Source organism: Arvicola amphibius, chromosome 7 (genome assembly GCF_903992535.2).
Source record: "Arvicola amphibius chromosome 7, mArvAmp1.2, whole genome shotgun sequence".
In the NCBI taxonomy this organism is placed as follows: Eukaryota; Metazoa; Chordata; class Mammalia; order Rodentia; family Cricetidae; genus Arvicola; species Arvicola amphibius.
The window spans coordinates 35,825,034-35,843,321 of record NC_052053.1 but is presented as its reverse complement, the minus strand read 5'-3'; the positions used below and the strand labels follow the sequence as shown (position 1 = coordinate 35,843,321).

The 18,288-nt window shown below is 37.3% G+C and overlaps 1 protein-coding gene across 9 annotated transcripts in view; it reads right to left on the bottom strand.

The window, feature by feature from the left end:
- Nucleotides 1-18,288, bottom strand: part of Gtdc1 (glycosyltransferase like domain containing 1) — a 357,538-nt gene that overhangs the window by 233,198 nt on the left and 106,052 nt on the right. For all 9 annotated transcript variants that reach the window (XM_038337371.1, XM_038337369.1, XM_038337372.1 and 6 more), the window contains one exon: nucleotides 14,048-14,247. In XM_038337371.1, the coding sequence (XP_038193299.1) occupies nucleotides 14,048-14,226 (179 nt within the window). In that variant the 5' untranslated portion in view covers nucleotides 14,227-14,247. The remainder of the gene's footprint in view (nucleotides 1-14,047; nucleotides 14,248-18,288) is intronic.

The following is an 18,288-nucleotide window of genomic DNA, read 5'->3' as shown; positions in this document are numbered from 1 at the left end:
GTGCTCTCATTTAAGAGAGGCTTCCTGACTCAGCTTTAGCTAAAAAGCTTGCAACTCATTTAAGAGGCCCCACAACCAAACACTTAAATGGTGTTTATGAGCAGCTGACCACATCGTTTTTGGTAGTGGCAGGGACCTCGAAATGCCATACAGTTGTAGAAATAAACATGGCTATTGCCGGAACCTCTGCCGTGAGGCTGAATCTCATAAAGCTAAGGAATGGGCTCGGTCCAACTGTCAAAGCCATGGCATTAATCCTACCCATATTGCTTAGCAAAATAAACACTCATATGGTCAGAAAAAGAGAGATATAGTAAAGAGAGAGTCAAAGACAAAGAAACCCCTCTAAATGTTTTAAAGTGTGTTAAAAAATATATGCAGGCTTGGGCGAGAAAAGAAAAAGGTTAAAGTCAGAGAGAGAGGGGGGGGAGGGAGGGAGGGAGGGAGAGGGGGAGGGAGGGAGAGAGGGAGGGAGAGGGGGAGGGAGGGCGGGAGGGAGGGAGGGAGGGAAAGAGAGGGAGAGAGGGAGGGAGAGGGGGAGAGAGAGAGAGAGGGAGGGAGGGAGGGAGGGAGAGAGAGAGATAGAAGGAGAGAGAGAGAGGGAGAGGGAGAGGGAGGGAGGGAAAGAGGGAGGGAGGGAGGGAGGGAGGGAGAGAGAGAGAGAGAGGGAGAGAGGGAGGGAGGGAGGGAGAGAGGGAGGGGGAGAGAGGGGGGGGGAGGGAGAGGGAGAGAGGGAGAGGTTGGGTGTGGTGGCACACACCTTTAATCCCAGCACTTGGAAAACCAAGGCAGGCAGACCTCTGAGAGTTCAAGGTGTGGTGGCTCAGTTTTTAATCCCAGCCCTTGGGAGACAGAGACAGGCAGATCTCTGTGAGTTCAAGGACAGCCTGGTCTACAGAGGGAGTTCCAGGGAGGCAAAAGATACACAGAGAACCTGTCTCAAAAATTCAAAAATTAAAAGTAAAAATAAAAGAAATAGAAGTAATATAAAGCCACATAAAGATGAAAAATATACAAAGAGTCTGGATACTATATGTTTTTATGCTCTCTTTGAATTGTTTGAATGCTGAGGAAAGAGCGACAGCGGCTAAAAGATATTTGCTTATAAATGCTGCTGAATTAATCCAAAATAAATACTTTGACAATACCTTGACTTCAAAATTGAATTCAAAAAGTATGTTACTTTGGAGAAGAGAATTTGCTTTTGTTTTCACAGGAAATGAGAGGCTATAGATTCATTCTGAGTTAAGAAAAATCAGGTTTGATCAAGGAAGACCACCTGAGAAATCTCTGGTAGGAACAGACGGCCCAGATTTCAGAGTTCTACATCCAGAACAGATTCAAGATGCTGCCTGAGATGATCAAGACTCACAGGATACTCGAGTCAGGACTTGATCATAATTCTAAATTTTCTTTAGGGACCCATAAGATTATCAGCACCCCAAACCAGCAGGAAGTAGCCTGGAAAACTATGCCCACATTCCCAAAGAATGGACTATGGATATTTTCCTTTGATTTAAAAAAAAGAGGGAGAAGTGGTATGGGAAAAAGGTTTGTATTCTGTAAATTATATTTTAAATAAACGCTGACTGGCCAATAGCCAGGAAGGAAGTATAGGTGGGGCAACCAGACAGGAAGAAGAGGCAGGTTAATAAGAAAAGGAGAATTCTGGGAAGGAGGAAACCCATTCTTCTACGGTCCTGACCTGACCACAGAAGAGGCAAGATGTGACTGACCTGCTGAATAAGGTACTGAGCCATATGGCTAACACAGATAAGAATAATGGCTAATAATGGGCTATATAAGTTATAAGACTTAATAAGAAGCCTGAGCTAATGGGCCAATCAGTTTATAACTAATATAGACCTCTGTATGATTTCTTTGGGACTTAAAGATTGTGGGAACTGGGCAGAACAGAAAGCTCAGACAAGAGTAGCTGAAACCTCAACAAAGTCTAGAAAACAGAGCTAATGGAAATACTAAAGTACCTCATGTATCATGTTGTCTTTGGAAAAGCGTCAGAGAATTTAGTAGAAACATACAACTGCCATCCTCCTATAGGAAATCTAAGATATGGATATCATGCTGGGAATTGATCACTGGAGATCTGAAAGCTCCAGATACACCTGCTTAATCGGAAAACATAAAACTTAGGCACTGAGAAGCTGCAAGTTAAGGTTCTCAGAAACTGTTATTGTAAAGACTGCTCCTCTTGGACAAGAAAGATAAAACAACATCTAAAGGAGGAAGCAATGAGGTGAACTGACTTGGGAAATAAAATATGAACACAAGTGGATTAAAAATGAAAATTAGACATTTCCAGGTTAAGAGCAAACTATAATATGGAATTGTATGGGTTTTGCTTATGCTTTCTTTTGAATGAGTTTTTCCTCTTCAGATCATCCTTAACAAATTTTAACAAAGATAGACTGCATGTTTACCTTCATAGTTGAGTTTCTTTATTTCCACATGCATTCAGGGGCAAGAGAACATTATTACTGACTAATTAGTCACTCCTCACAATCGCACTGAAGTTATTTCAAATTCTTTCAGTAGAAGTTCCTAGTCTGTCATTGATATTTGCTGATATCTTCTAGATGCTGTTAAATATGCTAACATTAAAATTGTTTCAAAGATTTTGATTCTAACAAAGAGGACCCAGAAAATCAACCCTAGAATTCAACAATTCAACCTCCTGTAACTTCTAGTCTATTGTCACCTATCCTTCCCAGTTTCTATGTAAAAGTATGTAAAATAAATAAACAAGTACAATAGTGAACATCAAAACCCAGCACATGTTCTTAGAAATGTCAATCACTGAAGGAATGAACAATATGTTGCCTAGTATTTGTTAAGTCAGGATTAGGTGGACTATAAGTGTCTAATCTGAGGATTCAATTTTAAACAAATATATTAGTACTTCAAAGGAGTGAACATGGAACATTCCATGTATATAAAAACAATCATTCTTGGCAGTATGTTAAGAAAAATACATAAGACAAATTGCTAAACAAGACATATGTATATAAATGTTAATGAGTAGAACCTAGATGCCTTGAACTTACAATCCTCCTAGCTCTGCTTCCTAAGTAGCTCAATTACAAGATTGGGCCACTAGGGTTGGCTGAATTCAGCAACACACATACATTAGACAAAATCCACCCATCTTTATCTCCCTGATCTCTCACGAATCCTTTTAATTCTTTTGTTTGGTTGTTTGAGGTTGTGTTTTCAAGACAGGGTTTCTCTTGTGTAACAGCCCTTACTGTCCTGGAACTCACTTTGTAGACAGGCTAACCTCAAACTCACAGATATCCAACTGCCTCTGCCTCCTGAGGGCTGAGATTAAAAGTGTGTGCCTCCCAGCTCTCCCTTAATTCAAACTATGCTCATGTTAAGCTGAATTTTGTTTTTCAAACATCTCCTTACTTTTCCTGTATTAATTTCATTCATACTTTCTCTTCCTATGACATTCTTTAACTTCATCTCCACCTGTCTTTAGCTCCTTCTAAAGGTTCCTTTCTAATGTTACTGCCCTTTAATAAATTCTTCAAGACATGGTGACTCCCAACTATAAAATTATTTTTATTGCTTCTTCATAACTGGAATTTTTCTACCATTATGAACTGTAAAATAAATATTGTACTAATGTAATATGTATTGCGAGAGCTACAAATTGACTTTACTGCGGGGATACAAAGAAAATGAGATTCAAAGGGGAAACAAAGATTCACAGAATACTGGACCCCGTGGAACCCACCACGTCTGACCACTCTGCCCTGGAAGAATATGAACAACTGCAGAAGCTGGCTTCTGCTCCGACTTCCCGAGAGTGAGCATGCTTCTTCTCTCTGCTTATCAGTAGACACATAGCCCTTCAGACAATCCTCAATGGGCCAGTAGCCCAAAGCTATTGGCCGAATGAGTTTCCACAACATTTTACATTTCAGATAAACAAAATACATATTCAATTAAAAGCTGTGACTACTATTCCCTTACAATACTATAGAACTCTTAAGGTGATGTGGGACTCCCCTCTGTATGCTATGAGACCATTGGTTAGTAGTAAAGAAACTGTTGTGGGCCTGTGGTACGGTAGAGTAAAGCTAGAGGAAAACTAAACTAAATACTGGAAGAAAGGAGGTGGAATCAGAGAGACGCCGTGGAGCTGCCGCCACTGACAGACATGACAAAACCTTGCAGGTAGGCCATGAGTCCCATGGTAAAATATAAAATAATGGAAATGGGATAAATTAAGATGTAAAAGCAGGCCAATAAGAAGTTAGAGCTAATAGGCCAAGCAGTAATCTAATTAATACAGTTTCTGTGTGATTATTCTGGGAGTCTGGGCAGCCGAGAAACAAACAAGTGATCTCCTACTGCACTGAGGTAACTTTTTTATATAGATACACAAGTGAAAATACTGGCAGGCAAAATGGCTCAGCAGGAAAAAGCACTTGCTGTGCATTCCTGCTATTCTGAGTTCAATACCCAAGCCCCCCTGGAAGGTGAAAGCCAACTCTCAAATGTAGAGATTAGTTTTCTAATCTCTACATACTTGTGGCATGCACACACAACAGCACACACATGTGCATAAAACTCAAACACATATACAATGTTTTTATTTTTAAAAAAGTATTTCAGGGCTGGAGAGATGGCTCAGTGGTTAAGAGCACTGGCTGCTCTTCCAGAGGTCCTGAGTTCAATTCCCAGCAAATACACATGGTGGCTCAAAACCATCTGTAATGAGATCTGGTGCCCTCTTCTGGTGTGCGTGCATACATGGAGGCAGAATGTTGTATACATAATAAATATATAAATAAATCTTAAAAAATAAAATAAAAAAGTATTTCACTAAAGGTCATTTAAATGTTTATTATTTCACATGCTAAATCAGATGCTACAACACAAAGGACTAAGAGAAGTAATACTGACTGCAAGTATTTGTGACTGATGCAAAGAATGCCTGTCTAAAACCATTTTTCAAACCTGAAACAATAGCAATAGTCAAGCAAAATAATCCTTTGATATCTGAATACTCTCTTTCAATATAAATTAAAAGTCCACTGTTCATGGGTGGCCACAGTTAAAACCACAAATCTTTAAAAATACAATCGTAGATTCTGTAAAGTATCACACACAACCAAATGCTAGAAAGCTACTTGAGCTAAAAGTATTTTTCTAGGAATGTTTAATTGTAGATGAGAAATTAGAAGAAATTACATTTTTATTTATAAAATGGTTCTAACAGATGAGTTATTTTCATAGTATGACTAATATACACTACAAAAATAAGTGAGTAATTGCATGTGAAATTCTTTACTAACTCCATAAAACTCATTTAACATGGAGTACTCAATGTCTCTAAGCACTACATATGTCTCTAAGACATGCCTCAAATATTGAATACTGGCAGTTACAGCAGAAAAAGAAAAGTGGGGAGAGAAAAAAATAAAACATACACACAAAAGAGTTTTTAGAACACCAACAGCTACTATACTCGGCTATTTCAAACTCAATTCATTCCTTGATCGAGTCACATTTACTACACAAGTATTTAGCCTGATAGAAAGTATGTTTGTGTTACTATGGGTAAGATGGTCAACATAACAGATATGGTCTTTATCATAATAAAACCCCCCCACAAAAACAGGAATAGAAAATTAGTGTATGGGTGGAGGGGAGGGGAGGGAAGGGGGAGAAGGAGGGGAGGGAAGGGGGAGGAGGAGGGGAGGGAAGGGGGAGGAGGAGGGGAGGGAAGGGGGAGGAGGAGGGAAGGAGATGGAAATTTTTAAATATAAAAAAAATAAACCATGAGGGAAAAAAAAAGAATTTAAGAATGAAAAAAAATTCTTATGTTTGATATCATGGAAATGGCTTTTTGTGCATTTAAAGCTTATAAATCTAATTTTAAAAACCTTATTCCTACAACAGGAAAACTGCTGAATTAAATAATATATTAAATAATATAATTTAATATAATATATTAAATAATATCAGTATTGAAATGGGTTTATAAGTATTTTAAGAGTGTGTGCTAGTGTAACTCAGTTGTTTTTGAACCATTTTTATAAAGTTTGTATTAGCTTCTAAAAAAAAGAAAAGAAAATTAGTAAAGCCAGCAAAATAATCCTAAATCATATAAAATAATTTTACACAGAAAAGAAGGGGCTGAAATAAAAATTTCACTTCAGATACAATGCTAAGGAAAGATTGTCTGACAAGGTGAAACTGTGCTGGGATCTGAGGAAAGGGAAGGAAAAGGTAAGAGGAGAAACAAGGATATGGGAGAGAGATATTCTTGTGTTGCTGGATGGTCAAAGGTCCAACAACAGGATGTGGTAAAAGGAAAACCCTCACACTGCTACAAATAAAGAAGGCCAGGGCTGCTATTGCAAGTTAGGGATCTGAGGAAATGGGAGGTAAGGCTAAGGATGCTAACAGGGACTAGGTCGTCGGCCAAACGTACAACTTTTTCTGGTTGTTGGGCTTCCATATACAATGGAAAGACACTGGTGGTTTTCAAAAAGGGATTATTTAATCAAATTAACAAATTAACATAGGTACTAAAATTTCCTTATATCAGTCAAGGATTACTAAGGACTACAGACTGACACAGTCGATGATGCATGTTTTCAAATTTGGCTTTATGCTACCAGCTCTAGCACTCACACTGTTAAAATAAATGCTAGGGGGGAAAAAAGAATAATGTAAGTAACTACAAGAGAGCCACAATAAATTGTACACAGTACTTCTCAATTCTTTCTCAACTGTACATTAACTTTCTTCTAAAGAAGTGGAATATTAATTTTTCATCAGGAGTATGACAAAATACTGAAAACATGAGACTTTACAGAAAAAATACACAAAAATGCATGACTATTTTAGAAATATTAAAGTATGAAATATATATATAATATATATATATATATTATATATATATAAGCCCTAACTCAGTTCACATCTTCCCCTTGCAGCTCTCCTAATGGGCCAGTATCTCAGAAGATCAGAAGGTCCCTCATGTGACTGCATATCCAAGAATGAACCACAGAGGCATATAACTAGCCAACATGCCCAAAGGAGTCCAGTAAATCAAAATTGATTCCAAGAAAATGAGGATTTCATAAATAGGAAGGCTTAAGAAGAAATGAAAGCAAGGAGTTGGAGAGGTGGCTTATTAGTTAAAATTGGTGATTACTGCTCTTCCAGAGGACCTGAGTTCTATCCCCAGGTCCTACAGAGGAGGCTCATAATCCCCTGTAATTCCACCTCCAGTAGATCTGATATACTCTTCTCCACAGTTACCCGCATACTCACAGTATGTATATACTTACACAAACCCATACATATTAAAGATAAAACCTAAGGAAGTGGGGTAGATGGAGAGAGAATAGGTGTAGCATGGCTTCAGAGTACTCCACAGATTCAGACCCAAACCTGAGGAAACTCTTTGACAGCAAATGAAAATACACTTTCTTTGACTAAAACCTGAGTTAAGAGCAAGAAAGGCTTTCTCTAATAAATAAAAGTTGATAATACAAGTAGAATTAAAGTCTTTTATTTTCAAAATGATTTTTTTCGATGGTATTAAGACTAACCATGATAAAGACATTCAACATGCAAGAAAATGCTTGACTAGAAAGAAGTATCCTTAAGTTGCTCTAAAAGCTTCAATACTGTGCAAAAAAGTGATATTTATAAAGTAAAATTATTATATATTTTGCATTCATTGGAAGATCTTTTCTTTTTTCTTTTTACTTTTTCATTCAATTCATTAAAAACAATTATTTTTCTCCTCTCCGTAAAAGTACATTAATTACCTAGTTTCAGTTTTAAATATAACTTTCAGGTTTCAAAGATTTATACAGTAGAATTACCATAGTGGCCCCTAGGGCATAGTCTGTGAGAAATAACATCTTGCATCCATATGAACCATCACCTGGGGGGAAGGTGTCAAATCTTACCTGTGATACCTTATTTTGTTTTAAAATAAGCAAGAAAGGATATTAAAAACATAGTTAAAATTTCACTGCAGTGTTTTAACTCCTTAGAAGTGATGGTTTCACGGTATATATATACTATGAACTATATAGACTACTTTTTAACTTACAGATTTCAGGCAGAACAAACTACAAACATAGAACAAGAAAACTTTTCCTATCTCTGAACAGAATATCTTACTTCTTGAGAGAAATGACAATGAAAACAAAGACAAGTGAAAAGATGAACCCTGGAGGTCACACTGTAGGACAGAGGACAGGGTCAAGTTCTAACTTTGTTTTTTTTTTCCTCATTTTTTTATTAAAGATTTCCATCTCCTCCTCCCCCTTCCCTCCCCTCCCTTCCACCCATATCCCCACTCCCTCCCTCTCTAAGACAAAGAGCCATCAGGGTTCCCTACACTATGTTAAGTCCAAGGTCCTCCCAACTCCTCCTAAGTCCAGGAAGGTGAGCAACCAAACTGACAAGGCTCACAGTGAGCCCGTCCATGCTGTAGAGGTCATGTTCATTGCCGTTGTCCTTGGTTTCTCAGTCCTCCTCCACCGTCAGCCACATTCAGAGAGTCCAGTTTGGTCCCCTGTTCCATCAGTCCCATTCCAACTGGACTTGGTGGTCTCCCGTTAGATCTGTCCCACCGTCTCCATGGGTAAGTTCTAACTTTGTGAAGATGCTAAATAGGTGGGGTGTGTAGGGGTCTGTGTGTGTGGGTGCGTGCATGTGTGTGTGTGTTAGAGAGAGGGGGAGAAACACAGAGAGAAAAGGTGAAGAGAGAGCAAGAGAAAAAGAGAGAGAGACCACACATGCACAAACTGAATTATTATTTGATTTTCAGGAGTATTCTGTTTCTGTATTATTATGTAGTCAGCAAAATGTTCAACATAAAGTCCTGGTACTTAAACTGAAGAATCAGAAAAGACCTGAAGGAGATAAAACTTTCTTCAGGATGCCTTAAGCAGCACCCAAATCTCGAAGGCTAGTGTGTGTGAAGGGTAGATAAATAGATAAAGGAGTTATGAAGATAAGATGAAAGAAAATGCCTAAGACTGTTAGGAGAGGAAAGCTGGTCAACAAAGCAAGGGATGAGGAATCTCTCACTCAGTTCTCATCTATGGATCAAACACTGGTGAAATTATAGGACGTTACATCCAGCCTCATAACAAAATTATTTATATAATATCAGACATCATCCAGTCTTCTCCTCAAAAGAAATTTATACAACTAGTATAAGGCCAGTGAAGTGACCAGAAACAGAATACACTGCCTCTAGCCAATTACATCAGAGAACTTCACAGTGTACATGACTGAGGATAATTTTGGAATAGTGTTATTAAGGACTCTAAACAAATAATATTTTTTGTGTACCATCATCTACTCTATGAATAAAGAACATGCAAAATGCAGTTTCTTATTGTATTTTAGAAAAAAAAATCCTCATTGTATTTACTATCCACTACAGACATTTAAAAAAAAAAAAAAGCTCATGTGTGAACAGGGAGAGGGTTCTGAAGGTAAAAGCACTTACAACACAATCTTGACAACCTGAGTTCAATTCCCTGAACCATGAAAAATGCCAGATACATGGGAATGTGTCTGCAAACCCAGACAGTAAGAAGGGAGGCAGAGAGCGTAAAATGCCCTGGAGGCTCGAAGATCAGTTAGCCTGGTGCACACAACAGAAGAGAAACAACAGAGACCCTACGTCTATTATAGAAAATACAATTCTATTCCCAGCTTTCTTGTCCTCTACATGGCTGTTGTCCCACATGAGCACCTTCATACAGAAATTTGTACACACAGGTACATATTATACATACACAAACATAAAAATTCAAAAAAACCCAGAAAATAATACTCATGTGGTGGTAAGACATCACAATCACAACATGTATTAACATTTACAATCTGTATCACTAGGCAGCAAACCTGAAGAGAAGACACCTGAACTCACCAAATGTGTATTTGATAAGAGGCAGCAGGACAAAGGTGCAGTAAATATATCTTATCTCAGGACCCTGCCTCAGTCACACGGTCAGAGATCTACACTGAGAACAGTTTTGTAAGATATGCTTTATAAGAATCGCCCATTTTGCCTATTGTCAAATGTATAAAAAGCATTCATGGATTCTACTGTCTGGTTTTGTGCATCAACATGACACAAGTTAGAGCCATCAGAGGAAGGAGCCTCAGTTGAGGAGGAAATGCCTCCATGAGAATCAGCTGTAAGGCATTTTCTCAATTACTGATCAATGGGTGAGGGCCCAGCCAATGGTGTGTGGTGCCATCCTATAAGAATGTCCTAGGTTCTATAAGAATGCAAAGTGAGCAAGCCTGAGCAAGCAAGCCAGTAAGCAGCTCCTTTCCATGGCCTCTGCATCAGCTCCTGCCAGGATCCTGTCCTGCTTGGGTTCCTGCCCTGACTTCCTTAAGTGATAAACTACAATGTGGAAGTGTAAGCTGAATAAAACCTTTCACCCTCAACTTGCTTTTTGGTCATTGTGTTTCATTACAGCTACAGAAATCCTAACTAAGACTGAGATTTTCTCATTTTTATCAACCCATGCTATATATTTTTAATTTCAAAAATGTGTGCCTTTGATGTACCTGCAGTCTATCCATTGTAGTATTTCAAGCAACTACTTTCTGTTCATCTACAAACTTTAAATTTCACTATTTTCTATTGTTGCTATTGTTTCGTTTCCAGTTTAAATCTATGTTCGACCAAGAGAGATTCTTTCTTGAGCCACAAAGTTTGAAAGGCCCTGTATACACCAACTAAAAACAAGTGCAAAATAAAACTAAAACTTTAAAATGCAGTATGGATGTGGATGCAATTCAAACCATGACACAGAAGAGTTCTAGATAATCAGTTCTACTTTTTGGTATGTTTGATATTTTCCTTTTGATACCTGAGTTAATCACTATTATGCTTTCATTTGCTTTAATGAAAATGCTGTTCAGGAATGTCTGTTCATAAACTCGTTCCTGAAAATACTTCACAAACAGTTCGTCTGAAAGGAAAATATAATTCTATTCCCAGCTTTCTGTATACATGTAGAGCAGCTGCCCATGGAAGCAAAACACCTGCATATATCACCAAAAGGAAGGAGGCCAGGGGATAAGAAAAGTCTCAGGATCACTGCTAGGGAACTAATTCGACCACAACAGTCCCCAGAATGCCCTTCAAGTGTCTCATTCTTTTACCACTTTATACCAAAAATGACAAGTAGTAAAGTCATGTGGCTTTCTCCACTCTGTTAAGTCTTATAAGTGGATAGAGAAAGCTCTCAGGAATAAGAAGTTTTGTTATGGTGCTGTAATGTAGAAGTATGGGCCCTAATATCGAATCAAGAATAAAGCACTATAATGTTTCTACCACACTGAAATGGAAAAAGTTTAAACAGAAAGATATATCTAATGTAATTTAAAGATCATGACATAATTTTCATTGCCAACTTTGTTGGATTAAATAGATTTTAAATGATATTATAGATTTTTTACATTTTCATCATTTTTTCTAGAAATTAATTCTTCAACAACAGAACAGAATACTGTTGTTTTCCTTAAATACTGCTTGTCATGCAGTATTTCAATAAACTAAACAATTCTCCTATCAACTTGAGTAAGTAACATATCTTTAGGAACCGGCAAACCCCTTTATCACTGGAGACGACTTCTCTCTGGTATAATATAGTGGGATTCTTTGGTATGCTTTCATTATCCCTCAAATCTCATTATTGTCAGAACAGATATGAGAAGATCTGATTAGTGAATAACAATAAAAGACTGAAGTAGAAAATTGTGAAGACAATAGAAACGCTGTCCTTCTAAATACACATTGTGGCATTTTTAAAAGTGCATGCTTTTTATTGCTAAAAATTTACATCAAATAACAAAGATAGCACAAAATATAACATTAATAAACCTGCATTAAGAAGAAAAGAAAGTAGCCAGGCAATAAGCCTATACTACTGTGATGATATTAAGAGATTAAGGTAATGTTTCTATGAGTGAAGTAACATTTGAGCAGTCTGCAGTTTAGAAAGTATCACTCAATCATCAAAACATAGGATTTAAAATACTAATTCATAACAAAGAAAAATGAATTTATTTCTCCTATTTCAGTTGTTTTTTAATTTATTTGCAAAGTAGCATCTAATTATCTTATTTAATTATTAACCTACCTGCTTTTCTTTCCCATTCCTGAATATTCTCCTTATTTTGTTGTGAACAATTTATGGCATCAAAATAAAAAGAATAAACATTCATAGTTTTCAGTTTTTATCTCAAGAGTAAAGGTGGTGAATTTCAGTCATTTAGTTCCTAAATCTTGTGGCTATCAGTAGAATAAAAACACTTAAGAAAGCAGAAAGGGAGGGAGGGAGGGAGGGAGGGAGGGAGGGAGGGAGGGAGGGAGGGAGGGAGGGAGGGAAGGTCAAAGACACTAAATAGGCACACTTTGGGGTATTTCCAAACAGGTTTAACTGAGGAAGGAAGACTCATCCTTAAAAAGGTGGCATTACCCAATGGGAATGGAAAGCTAGGATAGCACTGGGGATGCCCCATATCTGATTCCTGTTTAGTGCGAGGGTCCCAAACACCAATCCAGCTGCTATGTTATGCCATGTTGTTCTGTTCTTCTCTGAAACTAGATTAACCCTTCCCTTCTGACACTTCTTCCTGCCATGGAACTGATCACAGTGAGTAGAAAAATAACTAATACAACAGCACATGAAACATTTATCAAAAATTATGCTACCATATTAGTAAGTGGTATGTTCATGTTTCAACATACAAGTAAACGAAAAAGCCAAAATGAGGAATAGTTTTGAAAAAAAGAATAGACAAAACCACAATTACAGTGAGTGATTTCAATACCCTTTCAAAGAAACGACAAGAGGAAAGAGAGGGAAGAACACTAGCTGTCCCTTTCAGTTATATCTATGTTATATTTTGTAGACATTAGCATATATTTTTATATTTTAAAATGTTTTATTTTATTAAATTATTTCGTGTGTTTTGTCTGCATGTATGTCTGTGTGAAGGTGTGGGTATTAGAAATTGAATCCAGGACCTCTGGAAGAGCAGCCAGTGCTTTTACCCACTAAGCCATCTCTCCAGCCCCTGTCATTTGCGTGTCTCAATTGAATAGTCTCCATTATGACATTTTCTCCGATTTACATTATGTACTTTAATTGTACTGCTCTAACCTAACCCTCTATTATCCCCACACTAATCATGATTCAGGAATTGACCAACCCTAACTGCAAAAAAGAATCAGGAAAGTAGACATCATGAAAACTTTAGGTCAAAAATGCTCTACTGCTTGAGCCTGCTTGATGTTTAGCCACCCCAAATAAAACTGTGATTCTGTTGATAAGGAAGAAAGGCTAATAAGCAGCAACAATCAGTCTTTGCTACATTAGTTCACACAGATCAAGCATGTGAGGGATGAAAACAAGGCTTTAAATCGCAATGATAATGTCAATTCTGTGACAATACTTCAAAAGAAAAATGAATGAAATTTTCTTGATGTTAGTCTAGGGCACATTCCAAGAAAATAAAGATGTCTGATCCTTCAATAAGTGACTAACTCATTTCATAAAAATAAAAAGTCCCTTCTGACAACAACCTGTCTGCTCAGCTCCATTCTTCTCACCCAGGCACTCCTCACAAAAACTAAACCAATATAATCCTACAGACACGAGTCCAGCATAGTAAGAACACTAGATACAGCCGCCACTTTCAGACAGCTTTCCATTACTTAACAATTAAGAAAAATATAAGAGACAGGGTAATAGGAGCAGGAGAGTATAAGCACAACATATTGTACACATGTACAAAAAAAGAAAACAAAATAAAGATAACTCTAAGGTATTCCACATTACATGCTCTCCCCCCCAAAAAAATGTAAACACTACTTTCTTCTAAAACTTTTCTGCATTTTATAAAGTTTTTTCTATCTTCTAAGTCTATAGTCAGAGAAATTCTAGAAGACACGAAGAAATACCCTGATAGTACTTAAGAAGCAAAATAGAGCCCCCATCACCTGTAGTGCTCGCTGCTGGGAATACTCTGTGATAAGTATAAAGCTGCTGTCCGTGCTCTCCAATGCCATTTCTTTGCAGGAAGGGTGTAGAGGACACAACTGTCTAACTCTTCTTGGAGCAGGTCTACCAGCTGTCGATGGGAGCCTCCGTAAAATGCCTCGATGATGAGAATACTCATTGGCCTGTTCAAACCTTTAGACTTAACAAAAATAAATTATATATATATACACATATACATATATACACACATACATATATTTTTTCAAATATATGCATATAATTCTAATAAAAGCATACTTAAATTAAAACCTGAAAAAAACACAAGCATTTTATGTATAATTTGTAAAAAATAAACACACTCAAGGCTTGAGAGACAGATCAGCCATAGAGGCTTACAACCAAAACAACAAAAATAAACTCTCCCTTTAAAAAAACAAAAACAAAACAACAACAAAAATTAATACAGTATGATATCATAAATTGATATAGTTATGGTATTTATATTAAAAGAAATAGATGCCTCTATTTTCATTGTTTCTGTTTTCCTCAGGCCTTATGTTTACTTCTAATTTGTAGTCCTACCCAGAGGCATAAAATCCTTTTCTACTATTTCTCTCACATTTTTGCTGGTTCAGTGCTGAACCTGAATCAGTGAACTTTGACCCTGCTTGACCTAAGACTTTCTCAGATGGCCTTTAAACTAGTCACCTAAGAGCTTTTACTTTTCTAAGATGGGACCTCATTACGTAGAGAAGCCCGGCCTTGAAGTAATGATGACCCTGCTTCATTCTTAAGGCTCTTTCCTGTTCAGTAACTATCTGGTACTGATGGAGGAGAGTTATCTGTCTATGTTTCTTTCATTGGTTAATTAATAAAGAAAACTGCCTTGGCCCTTTAAGAGACAGAAAATTAGGTAGGTGGAGTAGACAGAACAGAATTGTGGGAACAAGGAAGTAGAGTTGGGGAGACGCTTCAGGCAGTCGCCATAGTGAGTCGCCATGCTGCTCCTCTCCGAGATGGACGCAGGTTAAGATCTCTCCTGGTAAGCCACATCTCGTGGTGCTACACAGATTACTAAATATGGGTTAAAGGAAGATGTGAGAATTAGCCAATAAGAGGCTGAAACTATGGGCCAGGCAGTGTTTTAAAAGAATACAGTTTCCGTGTAATTATTTCGGGTAAAGCTAGCCGGGTGGCGGGACACAGCCCCGCCAGTTCCTTCTACATGGTACTGTAATACTCCTGTTACTTCATTAAGCCCACTACTTATCACGTCTCCCAATAAATCCGTTGTAAAAGGAAATTCATTTATATCTAAAAGTCAAATTTCTAGTATTAAAAAAAATTAGACATAATTTCTTGAGTCACACTATACATATCTTGATCAATTAATTTCCTACTGCCTATATTCAATATCCTACCCTCTTCTGAATCACCAAAAAACTGTGTTAAAAGTGTATGTCTATGAGCCAGAAAAGTTTCTACCACTATTATCAAACATGAAAACTATTAAATAAATACTAATAAAATAAATACTAATAATAAAATACTAATGAATACTAATATTTGAGTTCTTAAGTTGTTATCATGAAATTCCATCACAGTATTATTAAGTAATTTTTCATTTAATATGATATTTGTTAACGTACCCAATGAAATAAAGTGAAGGGGAGAAAAAATGTGAGGGGAAAAGAGATTAATTCACTTACAAGCAAAATATTATGCAATATTTAGCAGAAAGAGACAAGTTTGATTCTGTTTACTTTCTAGCTGTATAATATTGATAAGTTACCTGACTTTGAAAGACTCATTTATAAAATTAAGATAACGGTTCCAACCTCAGAGGCATGTTATGAAGATGAAATTAGATTACATGAGGAACAGCAGCTTACCAAATAAATATTTATTCCTTCTAAATGTATAAATCACTATCTAACAAAAATGTGTATCATTAAAAATATGCAAGAGTTTTAAATTCCGTTATTTTTAGTCAAGGCCTCCTATCAAGGACAGAAAGGAAAATTGAATGTGCAGGTGAGTTTGAAATCCAATCCATTTCTCATCAGCAGCTGGTATTTCATAAACTTAGGACTCAGCTATTGAGAGCTGTGTTCTTATGCTAGCGATGGGGATCTCTCTCCTGCTTTTCTAACACAGTATCAATGTGTTCTCACACACATTTAATAGAGGGAATCGATTAATCTTTCAAGTGATGATAAAAAACCTTAAAAATATTTGAGAGACCAATAAAAAGAATTTTGAAAGATTGTACCAAAATTTCAAGGAATATAGGTAAAAAGCACTTTTAAAATAACCTGCTTTCTAGGTCTACATCATTGTGCCTTTTTCTATGATTAATCAAAAGCATGCCTCATGTTTATTCCCATGGGTTTGAATCACAAGTTTACCTACAAGCCATCAGTCACTGTGGAGGCAGCTCGCATAGGTGGTGCTGTAGAATGAGACTCAGTGAGCAAATCTAAACCAAAGCATGTGGGAGGTCGAAAACAGAAAAACAAAATGAAAAAGATTATAGCTATAGTAGATTACTATCCCCTTAATAGCTCCATAAAAGGGAAGTGTACAGGTTTGAAGTAGCATTTATTTGAACATTTTTTTGTGGCTAATGGGTGTGCCTACACTTGGGATATTTTTCTAGGGAAAGTAACTATGTCCTACCATCTCTGAAAACTATACTTAGTGGCTTTGATTCATGGAATTTGTTCTGCTTGTTTTATGGAAACAGACATATCCTGGCAGCACCTCCACTACTTCTATTGGAACTTCTGTGGCAAGAAAAAAAATGAATTCTCCCTATACTCTTCTGAAGAACAACCTGAAACTAAGATGATTTCCACTAAATATGAACAAAATGGGAAAACTGTTTTTCAAATAAAGATTAAAACCAAATGTTACTAGAACACTTTACAGGATGGCTTAAATATTTTCACTGTACTTGGTTTTTGTTTTAGAAAACAGTTTGAAATAAGTAAGCATGAGGTTGAAAGCACCCACTTTGCTACTACAATATTTGTAAAATATAAAGGGAATGCCCTATTTTCCCATTTTAATAGCAGCCAGAGAAAACTGCAGGTGGTTACCTTCATATAATGGAGGTTCACAAGCAGGCAGGACATATAGGTATTTTCAGAACACTAGCAGGGGGCAAAGACAGTACTTAGAAAAAGCTAAAAAGACCTCTGATTTTAAAGTTCTATACATTTATACTTATTTTTGGTCTTTTGTTTTATTTTGTTTTGTTTTAAGAGGCACAGGGTTTCTCTGCAGCTTTGGTGCCTGTCCTGGAACTAGCTCTTGTGGACCAGGCTGGCCTTGAACTCACAGAGATCTGCCTGCCTCTGCCTCCTGAGTTTAATTAAGCTGGGATTAATGGCATGTGCCACCACCGCCCGGCTTTAGCTTAATTTTTGCTTTTTGATATTTCATTTATATTCAAACTAGAATCTTAGCCTACAGAATGGTGCCATATACATTCACAGGTGAGTCTTCCCTCACTTAAGCCTTTCCAGAAATACCACACAGTCACAGTAGACAGGGTTTCCAGGATGACTATACATCCGGCCTGGCAGACAATAAAGATTATGCCCCCTCCATTAACTTGACACCCAACACATCACTTTAAATTATAACATTCTATCCCAACACCTAAAGTGTGATTTTCATCTCATAATCCAAAATGCATTTAGTCTACCTGTAAAGGTCTCCTTAGTCAAACATTTTCAGTGCTGTTCAAACATTGGAAGTATTTCTGATTCTATGCAATTTCTTAAATGTTATTCATAGACAGACCAAAAAATGAAAAACAAAGAAGAAAAAGAAATAAAAAGAAACGTTGTATGATTCCAATATAAAATGACACAGAATAAACACTCACACTCCTAAGAGAAGTGAGAGGACCAGAAAGGGAACAGTGCGAGGACAAGACTGAAGACTAACAGGGCAGTCCTGTGGCTACTTAGCTGTCCTCTGGGACCCGCGGAATCACGAAGGCTCCAAGAGCACTGGGAAGTTCCTGCGCTGCGGCCTGCTTCCACCCTGCAGCCTTCCTCAATGCTCGGCCCATGGCCCAGGCCTCTCTAACACCCTGGGGCTTCTCTTGTCACATGAGTGTCACTTCATAGCTCATCATAACAATTCAGCACAGGGAATCTGACTGCCATACACTACCTGTCCTTAGTGGCTTTGGGGAACTTCGATTCACGCTTCTATGACCCCTTAC